Source organism: Cyphomyrmex costatus, unplaced genomic scaffold, assembly GCF_001594065.2.
Source record: "Cyphomyrmex costatus isolate MS0001 unplaced genomic scaffold, Ccosl1.0 scaffold643, whole genome shotgun sequence".
In the NCBI taxonomy this organism is placed as follows: Eukaryota; Metazoa; Arthropoda; class Insecta; order Hymenoptera; family Formicidae; genus Cyphomyrmex; species Cyphomyrmex costatus.
Genome location: NW_017280204.1, coordinates 800 through 15,882, shown reverse-complemented (window position 1 = coordinate 15,882; position 15,083 = coordinate 800). Strand labels below are relative to the sequence as shown.

The window sequence follows — 15,083 nt, the reverse complement described above, 5'->3', positions numbered from 1 at the left end:
CCCCCCCCCCCCCCCCATTCATTTCCTATCGTATAATTGTGACTTTGAGTAGAGTTTGGAAAATGACCTTGGTTGGTTGCGTCTGCGCCTTTCAATGACCGGCCGGTCCGGCGGAATGCGCCAAAGCCGATCGATAGAAGGGATGCAAAAGACTCCTTCGTGCAACGCGAGCATTTCGTCTCCACGCTTTCGCGTTTCCCTCGTTCGCGTGCCATGTTTTCCCTTCTCAGTCTCATTAGTGTCGCATCTGGTCGCATCATCCGATTACGAGACACGCGATTGTGTGTCTCCTCGCCATTCTCGCCCGCAATTTTCCACAGCAGTCCATCTCGTGCGCGCAACGAGCGATTAGTTACTGGGATATTACCGTACCAGTATCTGTTGCTTGCCGCTTGAGATTTCGTTTCTTTCTCGTGTGAAAATTCTTTATGAGTAGGGTAATGTTACGAAGAAATACTTTCAGCCCAGTTGATCTAGAGAAGCCGCAAGTGAAACATCGTGAGAATATCAAGTGTATGAAAATTGTCTGTACTTAGAGTTCTCTCGGCAATTTATGATAAAAATCAAGGACACGAGGCTGTGTATGGAGACTAATGATCTCCATGAAGTGGACTCGGCCAAGTTTCGAAGGTCTGAAGCTTCCACGTTGCTCTTTGGAAGAAATGCTCGCGCGTACTTTTAGTGCATTCACTTTGCGAGACCGTGATTGTTTCGAATGTATGAAATACGTGCCAGAGTCCTTTAATTTGACGACCTCAGGTAATCAGAATATATGGTACATCGCGTTATTGCAGGCAATCTTGTTAATGTTAATAAATTACGCGTTATTCGAATAAAAGATTGTCGAAACGTTAAACATAATTACGTAAAATTATAATATATTTTGCGGAACAACATTGATTGAAGGAAATTTATGATTTTAAGAATTATTAATAACAAAAAAAAAACTTATTTTCTTCAAAGGATTGTTTTGCTCCATAAAAGCAAATAAACACGTATAAAAAAATGCGTGTCTTATTTTCTAAACCGTAGAGAATATATAATATTTAAAAGCTCAAAATTGAATGAAAACACTTTCCTGTGTTTTTTTTCTGTTAATTCAATATGTCTGTACTAATAAAGCTTACATGGAAAGAACGATTTGAAGTATCTAAAAATTTAGCTAAATACAGATCTGAAAATAATTTTGTGGAATTAAATAATTATGTAGGAAATTATAAATAATTATGTAGAAAAAACATGATGAACAATGTTTGCAAAAAGTTGTAACATTCTAACAACCAATTTCCTTTATATTTTAATGAATCAACAAAATTATTTTCAGATCTATATCTAACTAAATACTGTAACAAATCCTTCTTTCCGTGTAGAATTATTAAATTAATTATAAATCATCGCAGTGTAATTTCTATATATGGATCAAAATAAAAATGTCTATCCTTTTTTTGTTTAATAAGTGTAGTAATGACAAGTTCGTCAAAGAATGTATGAATATTTGATCAGGATGTGCGTTTTGCTTGCTCGAAATAGAATAACCCACGTTTCAGATCGTTGCGTGGGGAATCATAAATATAGTAGAAAATCGATTATATATGAAAATAAATATGAAACGATAATACATGCGTGAAGATCTAATCTGAAAATTATTTTGTTACTCATCTCACTTTCGAGAGAAACAAAGCTTTTACTTGTGGTAACCTATTTCACATTTCAAAGTAAAAAAATTCGAGTCAGTATAATTTCGATGAGTTTACTTTTCGATATTGCAAGTAAAGAAAAATTGACATTTTTTTTATTCGACGCAGTTCTATAATCGCGAATGAGAAAAATTCCGTGTGTCTATTACATCGAATGCTGAACTCGCAGAAAGTTTATCGGTTTCAATCTCTGTCATCGATACGCAAATAGATTGTGCGCGAAATATCGTTCAATAGAAGAATTGCGCTGTAAAAAAGAAACATGATACTGTATGTATCTTGCACATCGATTGTGTGTCATAGAGAATTGCATTACACATTCGATGTGATCAGTTCTACATTGTTCATATTTAAAAGAGTATAGAATCAATATTAAAAATTATGTGAACAAAATTGACGTATTTATAATATATAACAATATATCGTAAAAATATGTAACATGAAAATAGTTCAAACTTTATAAGATTATAAAAACAAATTAAAAAAAAAAAATGGACCGTCATATCAGAATAAACACACAGATTGGAAATCAAAAGATGTCAATACGTATAATAACTTCAATTATATTGGTAATGTACGAAAACATATTTAAGTATACATTGTAATATTTTTTTTCGTATAAGAAGTTAAAAAATTGAAAAAAAAATGTCAAAGTGTTGCTTACATTGTCTTCAGGGCTTAAATGCAATGATCCGACCTCTCTGCACACATATATCTGCTATATTGTTATTTCTTTTTTTAAAAGCTCTTTTATTTCGACAGTTTTAACAACGAATCGTCACTTTGTTACAGTCTTATGTAGCAACCGGGTGAGCCAAATGACCAAGACCTATAATGACATAGAGGCAGTTACAAGGCTTCTAGAGGAGGTAAGTCTATCCAGGAAGGAAGCAAGAGCCTAGTAGCAACTAAGCCCGCGTTGTGCATATTGTCAATAAAATTTTATGAATCGTAAACGTCCATATCTAAAAATATTAACGAAACGTCTGGGACAAATCGATAAAACATAACGAACCGATAAGTGGTGACCGTTTAAATATTAAATGACCTGTAAACAGTTATGTAATTAGAACTTGTGAGGAATATATATAGGATTTCTATCAAGTTAAAATTTTATTCGAAATTTGTTTTTATATTCTTTTCATATTTCTGAATTTTATTAATTTAAAGACTGCTATTAGAAACTTCTTTTAAATCTTGTAAAAGTGTATTGATAAAAGTATAAGCTTTGAGGGAACAGGTACTATTAAAGCTATTTTAATAATAAATTATAAGAGAAAGTTTTCATTGTAATAACAACGAATGACTAATAGCTATATTTTTTTTTTGACAGAAAGAAAAAGATTTGGAGCTTACAGCGCGTATCGGCAAAGAATTGTTGGCACACAATCAGAAGCTCGAAACCACAGTAAACGCACTAGAAGCTGAACTTAAGGAAGCAAACGAGAAAATTACTCAGTTGAACCATGAGGTATTAAAAAAGGCCGAGCTGATACAGGTGCTGACAAACGATGTGGACGAATCTAGCTCCGAGGCCGGAACTCCCACCGGCTTACGCGGCATTAATTTGGAGATGTTACAAAGGAAGGTCACCTCTTTGGAAGATGAAAATAAGCAACTCCGCGGCGAGTTTGTGAAATTGATGCGCGATGCCGACAGTTCCGAAGAAGAGGAGGCCCGTCTTGTAAAAGATATCGCAGCGCAATTAGGTGAACCATCGTATATTTATTTGTTTCTATATTAATTTATTTATAATGATTTTTTTATATTCCATATTACATAATGCTTCAATAATTTTGATTAAATTAAATAACTTTTTAATTATAATAATTGTATGAATGTTAGACATAGAAGCTAAAATATTGTTAAATAATTTCTGACAAAAATAACAGCAAATGCCAATATGGAGGTGGATGGTATAGCGGAGGAGCTTGGCCGGCAAAAAGATGAGAATCGACTGCAGCATGAGCAAATAATTAGTCTTACTGCAAAATTAGCTGAGACGGAGCTTAGGCTCGCTCAACTGATGGCGGAGCATGACGAAGTGGGAGCAACTCTAGTCATCACCAGGGATAATCAAAATACACTTGCCGCCGAATTAGCCGAATTCAAAGAACGATACGCGGAGGTATGTTTTTACTAATATGAGAAAACAATAGATTTTAATTAACTATTCTATTGGAGCTTTTTATGCGAGAATCAGATAGAAATGAAAAATAATTCAACAATAAATACATTAAGAATTAAATTATTATATATATATATATATATATCTAATTGGCTAGGACACTTGCGCGTAAAGCGAGTGATCCGGGTTCGACTCTCGGCCGAGGTAATATTTTTCGCAATAAGAATTATTATAAATAAAGGAACTAAATAAGAATTATTATTTTCAGATTTTAACGTCGTTAAATATCGCGATATAAGATACCAAAAGAGCATCAAATAATTATTAAATTGTTAATCATTTTAATTCGTAATAGTACTGCGATAGTTTATTAGAGTTGCGTTTCAAAATCGACAATTGTTCGGCGCGCAGTTTAGAAAGACTACATATATCAGTATATAAATTCACGCGAAATTATATATAAGCAACTAAGATCCAGCTAGACTGTTATAGGCTTCGTATTCGTCTTAGTTATGTTGTTAAATTATTATATTTTGCTCGTATCACATACATATATGTATATTCTGCTCGTGTAAATTGTATTGTATAATAAATCTGTATCATACATGTTATGTGCATCAGGTGGTGAACTTATTAGCTGAAACACAAGAACAGTTGCGAAAACAGAGAAAACGCGGAATGCCAACTGTGCGCGGTGGATCACTGTTCCCGTCGATGGGTGCGGCGCCTCAACCGGATTCTATCGCTTCTGAATTGGAATCGTCACTTTACTCGGAATTAAGCATTGATTCTGGAATTGGTGCAGGTGATAGAATGTACGTTACAAAAATGCATTTAATGATCTGTTATTATTTGAAATTATAGAACTAATTGAACATAAACAGAATACATTCTTAGATATTTGGATTATAATTATAGTTTCAATAATTATTTGGTGGTTAAAATCAAATAATTCGTATTGCATTTGTTCTATAGCCCAACCTACAAGAAAGTATTTGAGACTGTTCGTACAGCATCTCGAGCAACACATGCGGGAATGGATCCTAATCAGTTTCCTAGATTAAATTCGATGACGACATCGACATTATCAAGCAGTTCTGTTGGTCCGCGAATGAGTTGTGGACAAGTGCGACCACAAGCATCTACATTTCCCAGTTTGGATTCTACCGGTCATAGTGAGAGTGAAGGATCTTTGCTCATCGAATCAGAGGATTACCCGTGAGTATTCAACTCTTTATGAAAATATACGAATTAATTTTCTTATATATTCAGTGAAACTCTGCTGTGTTTCAGGGGACCACAACGAACGGGTGTACCTGGTGCTCCTGGTGCTGCTGATCTAGAAGCTGCTATACGTCGTCTAACACCTGCTGAAGTATTAGCGAGGCGTGCGTGTCTCAGTACAGGTGCTGGTTACAGTTACGATTACGACGGTGGCATATTACATTCCCCGCCAACCTTTTTGCCTTTTGATTGTCGTACTCCGGACAGCATTATGTCGACTGGCAGTAGCGGCAACCTAAGCGGCTTTAGTGGTAACAGTGGCAACGCTTGGCGTATTCCACAGAAATTGCAGATAGTTAAACCAATGGAGGGTTCCCAAACGTTGCATCATTGGTCACGACTGGCGACGCCAACATTAGGTGGATTGCTGGAAGACAGACCAGGCGTAAAGACTAGAGGTGGTCGTGCTCTCGAAGATCTTGGTCTCATAACGTTTACATTAAGCGATTTGGAAGAAGACGAGGAGTACACTAATCCTGGTAAACCGTTCCAAGACACCGGCTCCATTTATACCTTTACTAACAGTACCGTAATGCATCCAGATGATCATACCACCAGTAGCGTGACGCCGAGCATCGTTAGTAGTCGCGTCGCTTCGGCGCCCAATAGTGGTATGAACTCTGGTATGAGCACCCCTCGCACGCACAGCCGTCGTAATTCAACGTCAACGTTTTCCACTACGCTTGGATTGGCTAAGATGCTAAACGAAAGAGGAATTAAAGCCGTCACGCCCTCGTGTATAGGCACACCTACTGACGATCGGAATTTCTCACCGACTGCTACACCATGCAACAGTCCAGATGCGAGTCTGTCACCGACAAGATCATCATCACCAGTACCGGAGAGCGCCGCCTCGTTGACATTGGGACTGCTCAGCACCGGCGCGGAATTACTGAGGCGTACTTTCAGTTACGAGCCGCCGGCACCAGTGCAAGCCAAGAAAAAGAGACCAAAGTCGACGATCTCGCGTTCCGACAAAAAGGCTCTCACGGGGATACGTTTAGTGGAGAAATTAGAGAGAATTGGGATTGATACGATTATAGCCACTACAGCCAGCTCATCAATTTCGCCATTAGCTCTACAGGGTGCTTTGTATACGCGTCGTTCGACTGGAAGTCCAATGGCACAATTGACTTTCCTCAAAACTTCGATGTCCTCCAGTACCAGCCAAGAGAAGTTAATATCTCCTTCGTCTTCAACATCCTCCACTAGTGACGAATTTCCGCCGAGCAAATCGCCATTATTGCCGAGTAAACGCGATGACAGCAAGAAGCCTGAATCAAACGTATCTGGTTCCAATGCATTTAACTCGAGAGCAACTGGTCAGTCACCGGATCGACAACGACGATCAGGTGCTAGAGCAACGAGGCCTGATCTAGGGCGAGTTAAGCCACCAATTCCGACGCCTGTAACTAAAGAATCCAAACAGTCGGCATTGGGAGCAATAAGCTCGCTTCTTTTTGGTCGTAAAGGTGGCTTATTGTGAATATCTTGTAGAATCTGTAATGGGATAGGGGACAAATCAATCAATTCCAGCGAATTATTTTTTAACATATTCGCAGAAAAAGAGCTCGTTTTTTTTTATTACCTGGAAATTTCAATTCATGCGGCATTAATTGAGTATACGATATGCTCCTGTCGCCAGTATTATTGATTGTCTATACTTGAATGTATTTGCTAATTCGTACAACAATTTTTGAATTTAATGTGATGAATTGCTGTAAATAATCATGAAGGAGTAACGTTAATAAGGTAAATCAGAGGTTTCTAAATACTCCATATAATAAATATTGTATTTTAAGTTTTATCCTAAAAATATTGACTTAAATGTGGGACAAATACAAAAGAGCAGAATGTACTCTGTACAGCGGAATTTTATTATACATTTTAAATTTTATTTGAAAATTTATAATGTATTAAGAGCAGGATAGGTACAGAAGGCTGAGTTTTTTGGTAGTTTGTGATAAATGAAGAGAACTGTAAACACTACTAGCTCAAATGAAGTTAAAAGATTATTTTAATTTGTGATTGTATATTAAGATCTTCGACTATGTATTTATGGACTGCTAGTTGTAATATTTAAGCATTTTATCTAGTGATGCAAAAATTTTGGAAGCAAAATATATGTATAATTGATAATTTAAGTTATCAATTTGTTACGTTAAATTAGAAGTACATATATGAATTGACATAAACTTTTTATTTAATAAATTTTTTTTAATATATAATTTCTTTTTTAAAAGTCAAAAGAAATTAACAACATATTTAAATATCATTTTTATAATAGAATACTATCGTATATTATATATACAAACTATAAAAAGCTGTAGCTTTTAGTCTTAATTACTTTATTTATCTTATTAATGTGTTACTTGCAAAAAATATGTATCAATATAATGATTCATATTTTTTACGAGTGAGTATATGCTATATCAATATATTTATAATTGATAAATATTCACATTTTTGTGCAAATTTTATAGATCAAATAATTTTTACACTTGGGAACACTTCGCTTAATATTATAAACTATACAGATTATCTAGTGCAGTTCATATTTTTACATAGCTAAAGATTGAAATATATATTTCCAATAATACGTACGAAGAAACAAAAAACAAATTAAGGCAACTATAATGGTAATATAGTTATAATAAAATTAAAATATCGTATATTCGAAATTTGTAGCTAATGACTGGAGAATAAGTTGTTATTACCAATGCAATGTAAACAATTAGTATACAAAGGTCAGGGAGGACGCTGAGAATGGTGCAACGTACTGTAATGCATTATTTTATGTAATTTAGCACAAAGTCAAATTTTGGTGCTTATTTATTTTTTTTTTTAGCGTACGCTTGGTGACGAAGATTAATCGTAGTGATATCGTCAATGCTATTGTCAGTCTTTGCACGCGGAAGATTGTGCATTTAGCGTTGAGTTATAAATATATGTATACTGTACATAATTGTATGAAATGCAGCGGGGCGGTAAAACGCCTCACATTCATTCTTTTTTCCTTAGCGATTTCTTTCGCGTAACTTCGTAATTTATTGCAATTTTGTTTCCTGCAAGTGGGATCTGAGTCTTACGTAAGAGGACATGTAATGTGTATTATAGAAAAGAGTGTTTAGCTCAACGCAGCCTTGTACATAGACGTACAAATTAATAAATTAAATTGGAAAATAACGTTGTGTAGCTATCCTACCTCGTTTGCATTTCCGCCAACATCTCCCTGCATTGTTCTGATTATTCGTGAGGCCTAGAGCTAGCCGGAAAAATAACGCAGTGGAATGGCTGCGTATGTACTGTAAATAGAGCGATTGACGAAGCGATCGTGGAAATGACGTGTTTTATTATAATCACGCTTTGTATTGTGTTGGTAAATAAGTTTGTTCAGTTTTTGTTTTGGGTGGAATAAAAACAATTTTATACATATTCCATTTTCAAAAGAATTAGTAATTACTTATACCATCATAGAGCGAAATTTCAACAGTAAGAATTTGTTTTTCTTTAAATTGCGATACGTTTGAGTAGATTTCTCTCTTGGAAATAAGGAATAATACCATATCTTCATTGTTATGACGTATTAATAAGGATCGAATATCAGTATGATTATGGTAAAATTGCATGAATGCGCAACTATTAACAGAATGAATAACAGAGAGCATTTCGATACAGATCAGTGTTGATTTCTTATGAAAACAAGTGGAATCATTAGAGAAAACGCAAAATAAGGTATAAAATATAAGAGTAAAAGGAAGTACGGAAACATAAAGTGAAAATAAACTTTATGGCATAATTTATTTAACAGATTTTACACAGTAAAATAAATTATCTTTATCAATTTTTTTTTACATTTAATTTTCACAATGAAAAAAAGATACACAAATCAATAGATTAATTTTATGGAGCATGATTGTAGAGCTGTATTGCTTCGACAAACGTTACAATAAAATTAAATGAATGTAGATACTATAATATCATTTAACGGAGTGAACAACGAAGGATATTGGAAAAAATGATTCTGATTATCTATGAAAGCTGACAGAAACTATAAAGAGTACGGAAGATAACGAGTAAATTTAATGTGAAAATAAAAAATTTTCTGTGTAATTTATTCGAGAGATTACAATCTATATTTTAGGCAGATTACCCAGAGAAATTAATTTCGCATTCATCTTCGTAGTAAACAAAAGAAAACATGATTGCGTGTCGCAAAGCAACAAATAAATTAATTTTTATAATTACGTTTAAAGAACTGTATCGACGAACAATATTTCCTTGAGAAATGTGCAATTGTTATATAGCTAAGAATAAGCAGTTGTGTATTATTACGTGATGGTGTACACTAATGTTTGATAGACTATAAATACTGAGATTGAGAGAGAAAGAGGCCTTAGTAAGCGTAAAATTTTTGTTTGATATCTAAGATTTTTATTTTAAATGATGATATATTTATGCTGGCATTTGTACTTGAATTTCATGTGCTTATTTTCATCAATCACTGCGGTACAATTCGCTATGATTTGTTTGATTGGACAGCTATATTTAATGACAAAAAAGCATGTGAAAAGTGGCCCTTTGTTAAGGTGCTATGTAATCATTTTAGATCTATATGGCAAGTAGAGATATATCATACCTCCAAATTGAACAATAAATATATTTAAATATTAATATTGCAGTTTCTCTTATAAGTTACAGCACTCTTCACCTTACAAATAAATATTTACAAGTAAGCGCTTTTTATAATTCTTTTTTATGTACTTAAATTTATTTTTATTTGTTTAAAAGAAGCAAAATTTTAGAATTTAACAGGATTAGATTTAATAGATTTAAATATTTGATATTTTATAATTTATAACGATATAATATTTATATTACAAACTTTGCATTGTGTAACTCTATATATTTCTGAATTTTTTCAATCGTTAAATTCAATGCAATTTTAATTGTAATGTGAAAAAAAGGTGTTATAAATTCTGACAAAGTTTAATAATTTTTTTTATTTAAAATAAAAACCAAACACTTTATAGATATAATTAAATAGTACCGTACATATAATATTTATATACGAAGAAAAAGAACAATTAAATAATATATAAATTGATTTTTTTTTTTTCGATCTTTTAGCATGCCTGATGTCAAAATCTGAAATGGATTTTCAAGCAGATGAACCGGGTAATCTGCTTGCAGAGTTAATAAAAAAATTGCTAGAAAAACGAAATAGCTAGCTTTGGAAATGTGGATGTAAATTGTGGATGTAAAAATAATATGCACATTTTTATGTATAATATATTTGCCTTTATGTAATTTTTAAAAGTATAATTTTAAAAGTATATATGCATATATTAATATTATCTTAACATCTACAATTTATAGATGTAGTACGAACTCGCACCACAATATTCAACACTTGTCAGTAGTATCGCGATAATAAATGATACGAATGTTGGTGGCGTTGATGTCACTAGGAACTTACAAAAACTTTTGAGTGTAGATGAAAAAGGGCTCGCTCAGTTCATCAGCTGTCTGTGTCGTCAGTCGCTCTCCTCTCCATCATGGCGGTAAGTGTGCACTCTCTTTGCATTTCTCAAATCCTCAAAGAATTAACTTCATTTAGTCTATTATGTATGTTTCATGTTAATTAATTTTATCAAATATCACTGTGACGTAGATATAACTGATACTATAAATAATCGAGAATACTAAGTTTTTATTTAAGCTGTCTATTTTAACAGTTGTCCCTGTCACGTGGACAAGATTTCACGCTTGTTTCGAATTCATAACATATTGTCGCTGTCAACAATACATTCGCACGACAATAAAATTTCTGGACTTATTTATTCTCAATTTTCAATTAATTAATTTTAATATAAATAATTTATTAAAAATACATTTTACTCATATTAATAAATACATGTGAAGTAGTACTTAGGTTAAAGAATGAATTCTACATGGATTAATAAGAAGTGCTTGAATTAATTAGGATACAAAAAAAGCCTCTGAAGAAAAATTTAAGAAGAAGCTCAATAAGAAACCGAAGAAAGAGCCAAAAGATGCATCCAAGAATATAATGCGCGAAGTCCGAATTCGGAAGTTGTGCCTAAATATCTGTGTAGGCGAATCTGGTGATCGTTTGACACGTGCTGCCAAGGTAAATTTTACAAGCATGACTTTATTTTAATAAAAATGTTTCCAACAATTGCATCTGCAACTTACACAATAATCTTTCATACAGGTCTTGGAACAACTGACCGGTCAGCAACCAGTATTTTCCAAGGCTCGGTATACAGTACGTTCATTCGGTATCCGTCGTAATGAGAAAATAGCTGTTCATTGTACTGTACGTGGCGCTAAAGCTGAAGAGATTCTGGAGCGTGGTTTAAAGGTGAAAAAGTTTAAGAATTTTCATACACATATATGATTTATGCTTGTACTATAATTCTAATGATAAATCATTTGATTACAGGTACGTGAATATGAATTAAGGAAAGAAAACTTTTCTAGTACTGGAAACTTCGGTTTTGGGATCCAAGAACATATTGACTTGGGAATTAAATATGATCCCAGTATTGGTATCTATGGCTTAGACTTCTACGTTGTACTTGGTCGTCCAGGTTAGTAATCGAATCATAGAGAATATTAAGAAATATGCAGGGTTGGGAAGTAACGCATTACTTGTAACGTCATTATGTAGAATTCACACTGCATACGACATCTGACGTACTATATATATATATATAAAATATACGACAAGCCTCGTTATTGCCTTTGTGCAATTTCATGACAAAATCCAATTATCCGACTTACCTGGCTTTGATAAATTAAATTTGGTTGTCCAACTTTACTGGATAAGATCAGATATTTGATTATTCGACAAATCATTATCTGTTATGTTCCTAATTGAGAGAATTTTAAATGACTATTAAAAAAATATGTATATATGCTTATATAAATATAGTAAAGAAAAATGAGTTAAAAGTTCTATATACTTCATAATATGAATGTATATATGTTGTTAAATGTGTATTTTTTATTTATAGGGTTTAACGTAGCATACAGAAGAAGAAAGACCGGTAAGGTTGGTTTTCAACACCGTCTTACCAAAGAAGATGCCATGAAATGGTTCCAGCAAAAATATGACGGTATCATTATAGCTGGAAAAAAATAATATGTATATTGTAACATATGTGCGTTCATTATAAAAGGTTTTAATAATAATTGTTTACAATTTAATTGTATACCTAACACATATTCACATATGTATTCTATTATAAAATTATATCGTTTTTTTTCATTCTGGTTTCATCAGTGTTAGTTACTTAATCTGTGTTAACTAACCAATCGCATTTGCTATTTAATAGAATTAACCAATTACTCAATGAGACCGAATTTTCTTTCACTTGCGCTGAAGTCATCTGGCGAATTTAACCAACAGATGTCAACAAATCAACGCAGGATTAAGTTGCGGTTGCTGTGATATGTAGAGAATGATTTGATCGATTATCATTAAGTATATCACCTTACCGTTTAGTTTTAAATAAACTATCTCTTTCTCGTTCCTGTAAAAATAAACCGCAAAAACTTATTTTACATATTTTACGTACTTTTTAATTATTTTATGACAAAAAAAAAGAAAGAATTAAATTCGTACCCAATGTGATAATTATATATATATATTTTTTTTTTTAAATTAATATGTATATATTGTATATATTACTTTTTTATTTTAATATTGTAAGTAAATACATTATTTATAAAAAAAATAACTCTACCTCACATACAGATGAATTTTTTGACGGTGTCCAATTTTTATATTTGTTCTTTATACTGTCTACCCATTTTATTCGGCGTTGTGTGTCTCTGGGGATTATTTTCATAATATATCCTTTTTTTAATGCATTATTACAAACTGGTATTGTACATCCAACCATGGTGTAGCCATGGTTACACCATAGTCAAGCGTATCTCTTATTCTACGAGAGGATTCTCTGATTCGATAAAACAATGCAGAACGTGAATGAATATCGATGTAATTATGTTCGCATTTCCGATTTTCGAAAGAAAGGAAACAGACTTGTGATAAATTTTGTTAATTATGCAATTATTAAGAATCACATCGCTCATTATCGGATTGTATGAAACTGATTGTGTACACACATTGCAAGAAACCTGTAATCTATTAGAAATATCGAAAACTTGGTTCTTGTGAAAAGTTGTTTCTTTACAGTCGGTTAGCAACAGATGCCGAGAATTATTAATAAAAACTGACGACAATGGTGACGGTGATGTCGGTGACAATGACCAATTTTCGTTTTCCTCTATTAATAGCTTTTTTCTTACTTTTTTTAAATATAGAATAAAGCTTATATATTTTAATAATTTTATTATATATTTCCTGTTTGATGAAAGCATTATAGTTGTGGTCTAGACGTTTTGTTAATAACAACAGCAAAAGTAATATTGTTTTTTATTTCATTCTACACCTGTTAAACCGTTGCGAATTTTTTAATTTAATTATATTAAATAAATTAATATTTAATACAATTTAGTTACACACAGGGTTACTTTTTGCGGATGTCCTCTTTTTTTCTACGGTCCCAGTTATTCGTCCGCAGAAGTCAATTTTGTTCCGCTGTTTTCGATACGCGATAATGTCATTCCTATGGTCCCATGAAGCGGAATTAGCGTATACGGAATCAGCGGTTTACCAATCAAACAACTATTTAGATGAAGGCAGATAAAGGAAAGTAATGAAAATTATTTCATGATTGGCTATCCGCCTAATTCGCTTACGGGAATTCCGCTCCGTGGGACCATAGGGACGAAACTCTCGCGTATCAAAAACAGCGGAACGTTAGCGATTGGTCAGATTTTCGATACCCGCAATCCACGATATGCGCGATACGCTCCATGGGACTGCACCCTAAAAGAATCTAACAACGAGTCAACGAGTGCTCACTCAACTGTTAAAGCTCATGGCTCATAGAAAAACGTAAGTTACGTAAGGCGAGAAACACACACTTTTGTATAACGTATAAAGCATGTGCATAAGGAATTTCATTGGCCCATTTTCTTATGCATGAGTCAATGAACCAATTAAATTCTTTATGTATATGGTTCATGCGTTATGCAAAAGTGTGTGTTTCTCACCTAAGGGTGCAGTCACATGGAGTCAGAAATAACGGAACGAAACAGTAACGGAACAGTGATAGAAAAGAGATAGAACAATCCTATCTCTTTTCTATCAATGTCCCGTTCTCATTCCGTTCTGCTATTTCTTTCTCCATCGGGACGCACCCTAAGGGCGGGTTCACACCTTGACGGAAAAACGGAAAGCGGAAAAGCAGTAGCCAATCAGGTAGTCGACTTTCTGTTAGTTTTGTACTATTTACTACCAGCACGAGTTTTGATCGGTTAACTGCTCTTCCGCTTTCCGCTTTTCCGTCAAGGTGTGAACCCTCCCTAAGGCTGGAGTCACATGGAGCGGAAATTACAGCGGAACGGAATAGTGAATCCAATCAGAACTCTACAATCATTCCGCTGCTTTACTTTCTGCGATTGTGATTGGTCTCGCTGTTCCGTTCCGCTGTAGATTTCCGCTCAATGTGACTCCAGCCTCAGAGTTGGATACAATACACACGCACATACGCAGGGATCAGCGGAATCCGCAAAAGAAATAAATTTGCGCAATAGAAAACGGCGGAATCGGCGGAATGAAGCCACGACCAATCACGAGCGTTCCACCAATTCCGCATTGCGCAGTTCCGCATCCATGGGATCGCATAGAACAATCCTATCTCTTTTCTATCAATGTTCCGTTAGCCCGGATCCTCATACGGGCAACAGCGCTTTGACACCAAACGCTGATTGGTGAAAAACCGGTGGCGAGGGTAAAATTTACCCCCATAACCCGTTTTTCACCAATCAGCGTCCGGTGTCAAAGCGCTGTTGTCCGTATGAGGATCCGGGCT

The 15,083-nt window shown here is 34.0% G+C and overlaps 2 protein-coding genes across 5 annotated transcripts in view; both read left to right on the top strand.

The window, feature by feature from the left end:
• Positions 1–7,222, top strand: part of milt (trafficking kinesin-binding protein milt) — a 37,973-nt gene extending 30,751 nt beyond the window's left edge. For 2 of the 4 annotated variants that reach the window (XM_018547513.1, XM_018547512.1), the window contains 6 exons: positions 2,490–2,566; positions 3,031–3,406; positions 3,590–3,825; positions 4,447–4,640; positions 4,801–5,043; positions 5,119–7,222. In XM_018547513.1, the coding sequence (XP_018403015.1) occupies positions 2,516–2,566; positions 3,031–3,406; positions 3,590–3,825; positions 4,447–4,640; positions 4,801–5,043; positions 5,119–6,595 (2,577 nt within the window). In that variant the 5' untranslated portion in view covers positions 2,490–2,515 and the 3' untranslated portion in view covers positions 6,596–7,222. The other 2 variants (XM_018547511.1, XM_018547510.1) reach the window with 2 other exon arrangements.
• Positions 7,223–10,644: 3,422 nt separating this feature from the next.
• On the top strand, positions 10,645–12,345 carry LOC108779936 (60S ribosomal protein L11). Its single transcript, XM_018547503.1, has 5 exons — positions 10,645–10,673; positions 11,096–11,263; positions 11,348–11,497; positions 11,579–11,726; positions 12,153–12,345. Exons 1-5 carry the CDS (start codon positions 10,668–10,670, stop codon positions 12,278–12,280), a joined length of 600 nt encoding a protein of 199 aa, XP_018403005.1. The 5' UTR covers positions 10,645–10,667; the 3' UTR covers positions 12,281–12,345.
• Positions 12,346–15,083: the final 2,738 nt, after the last annotated feature.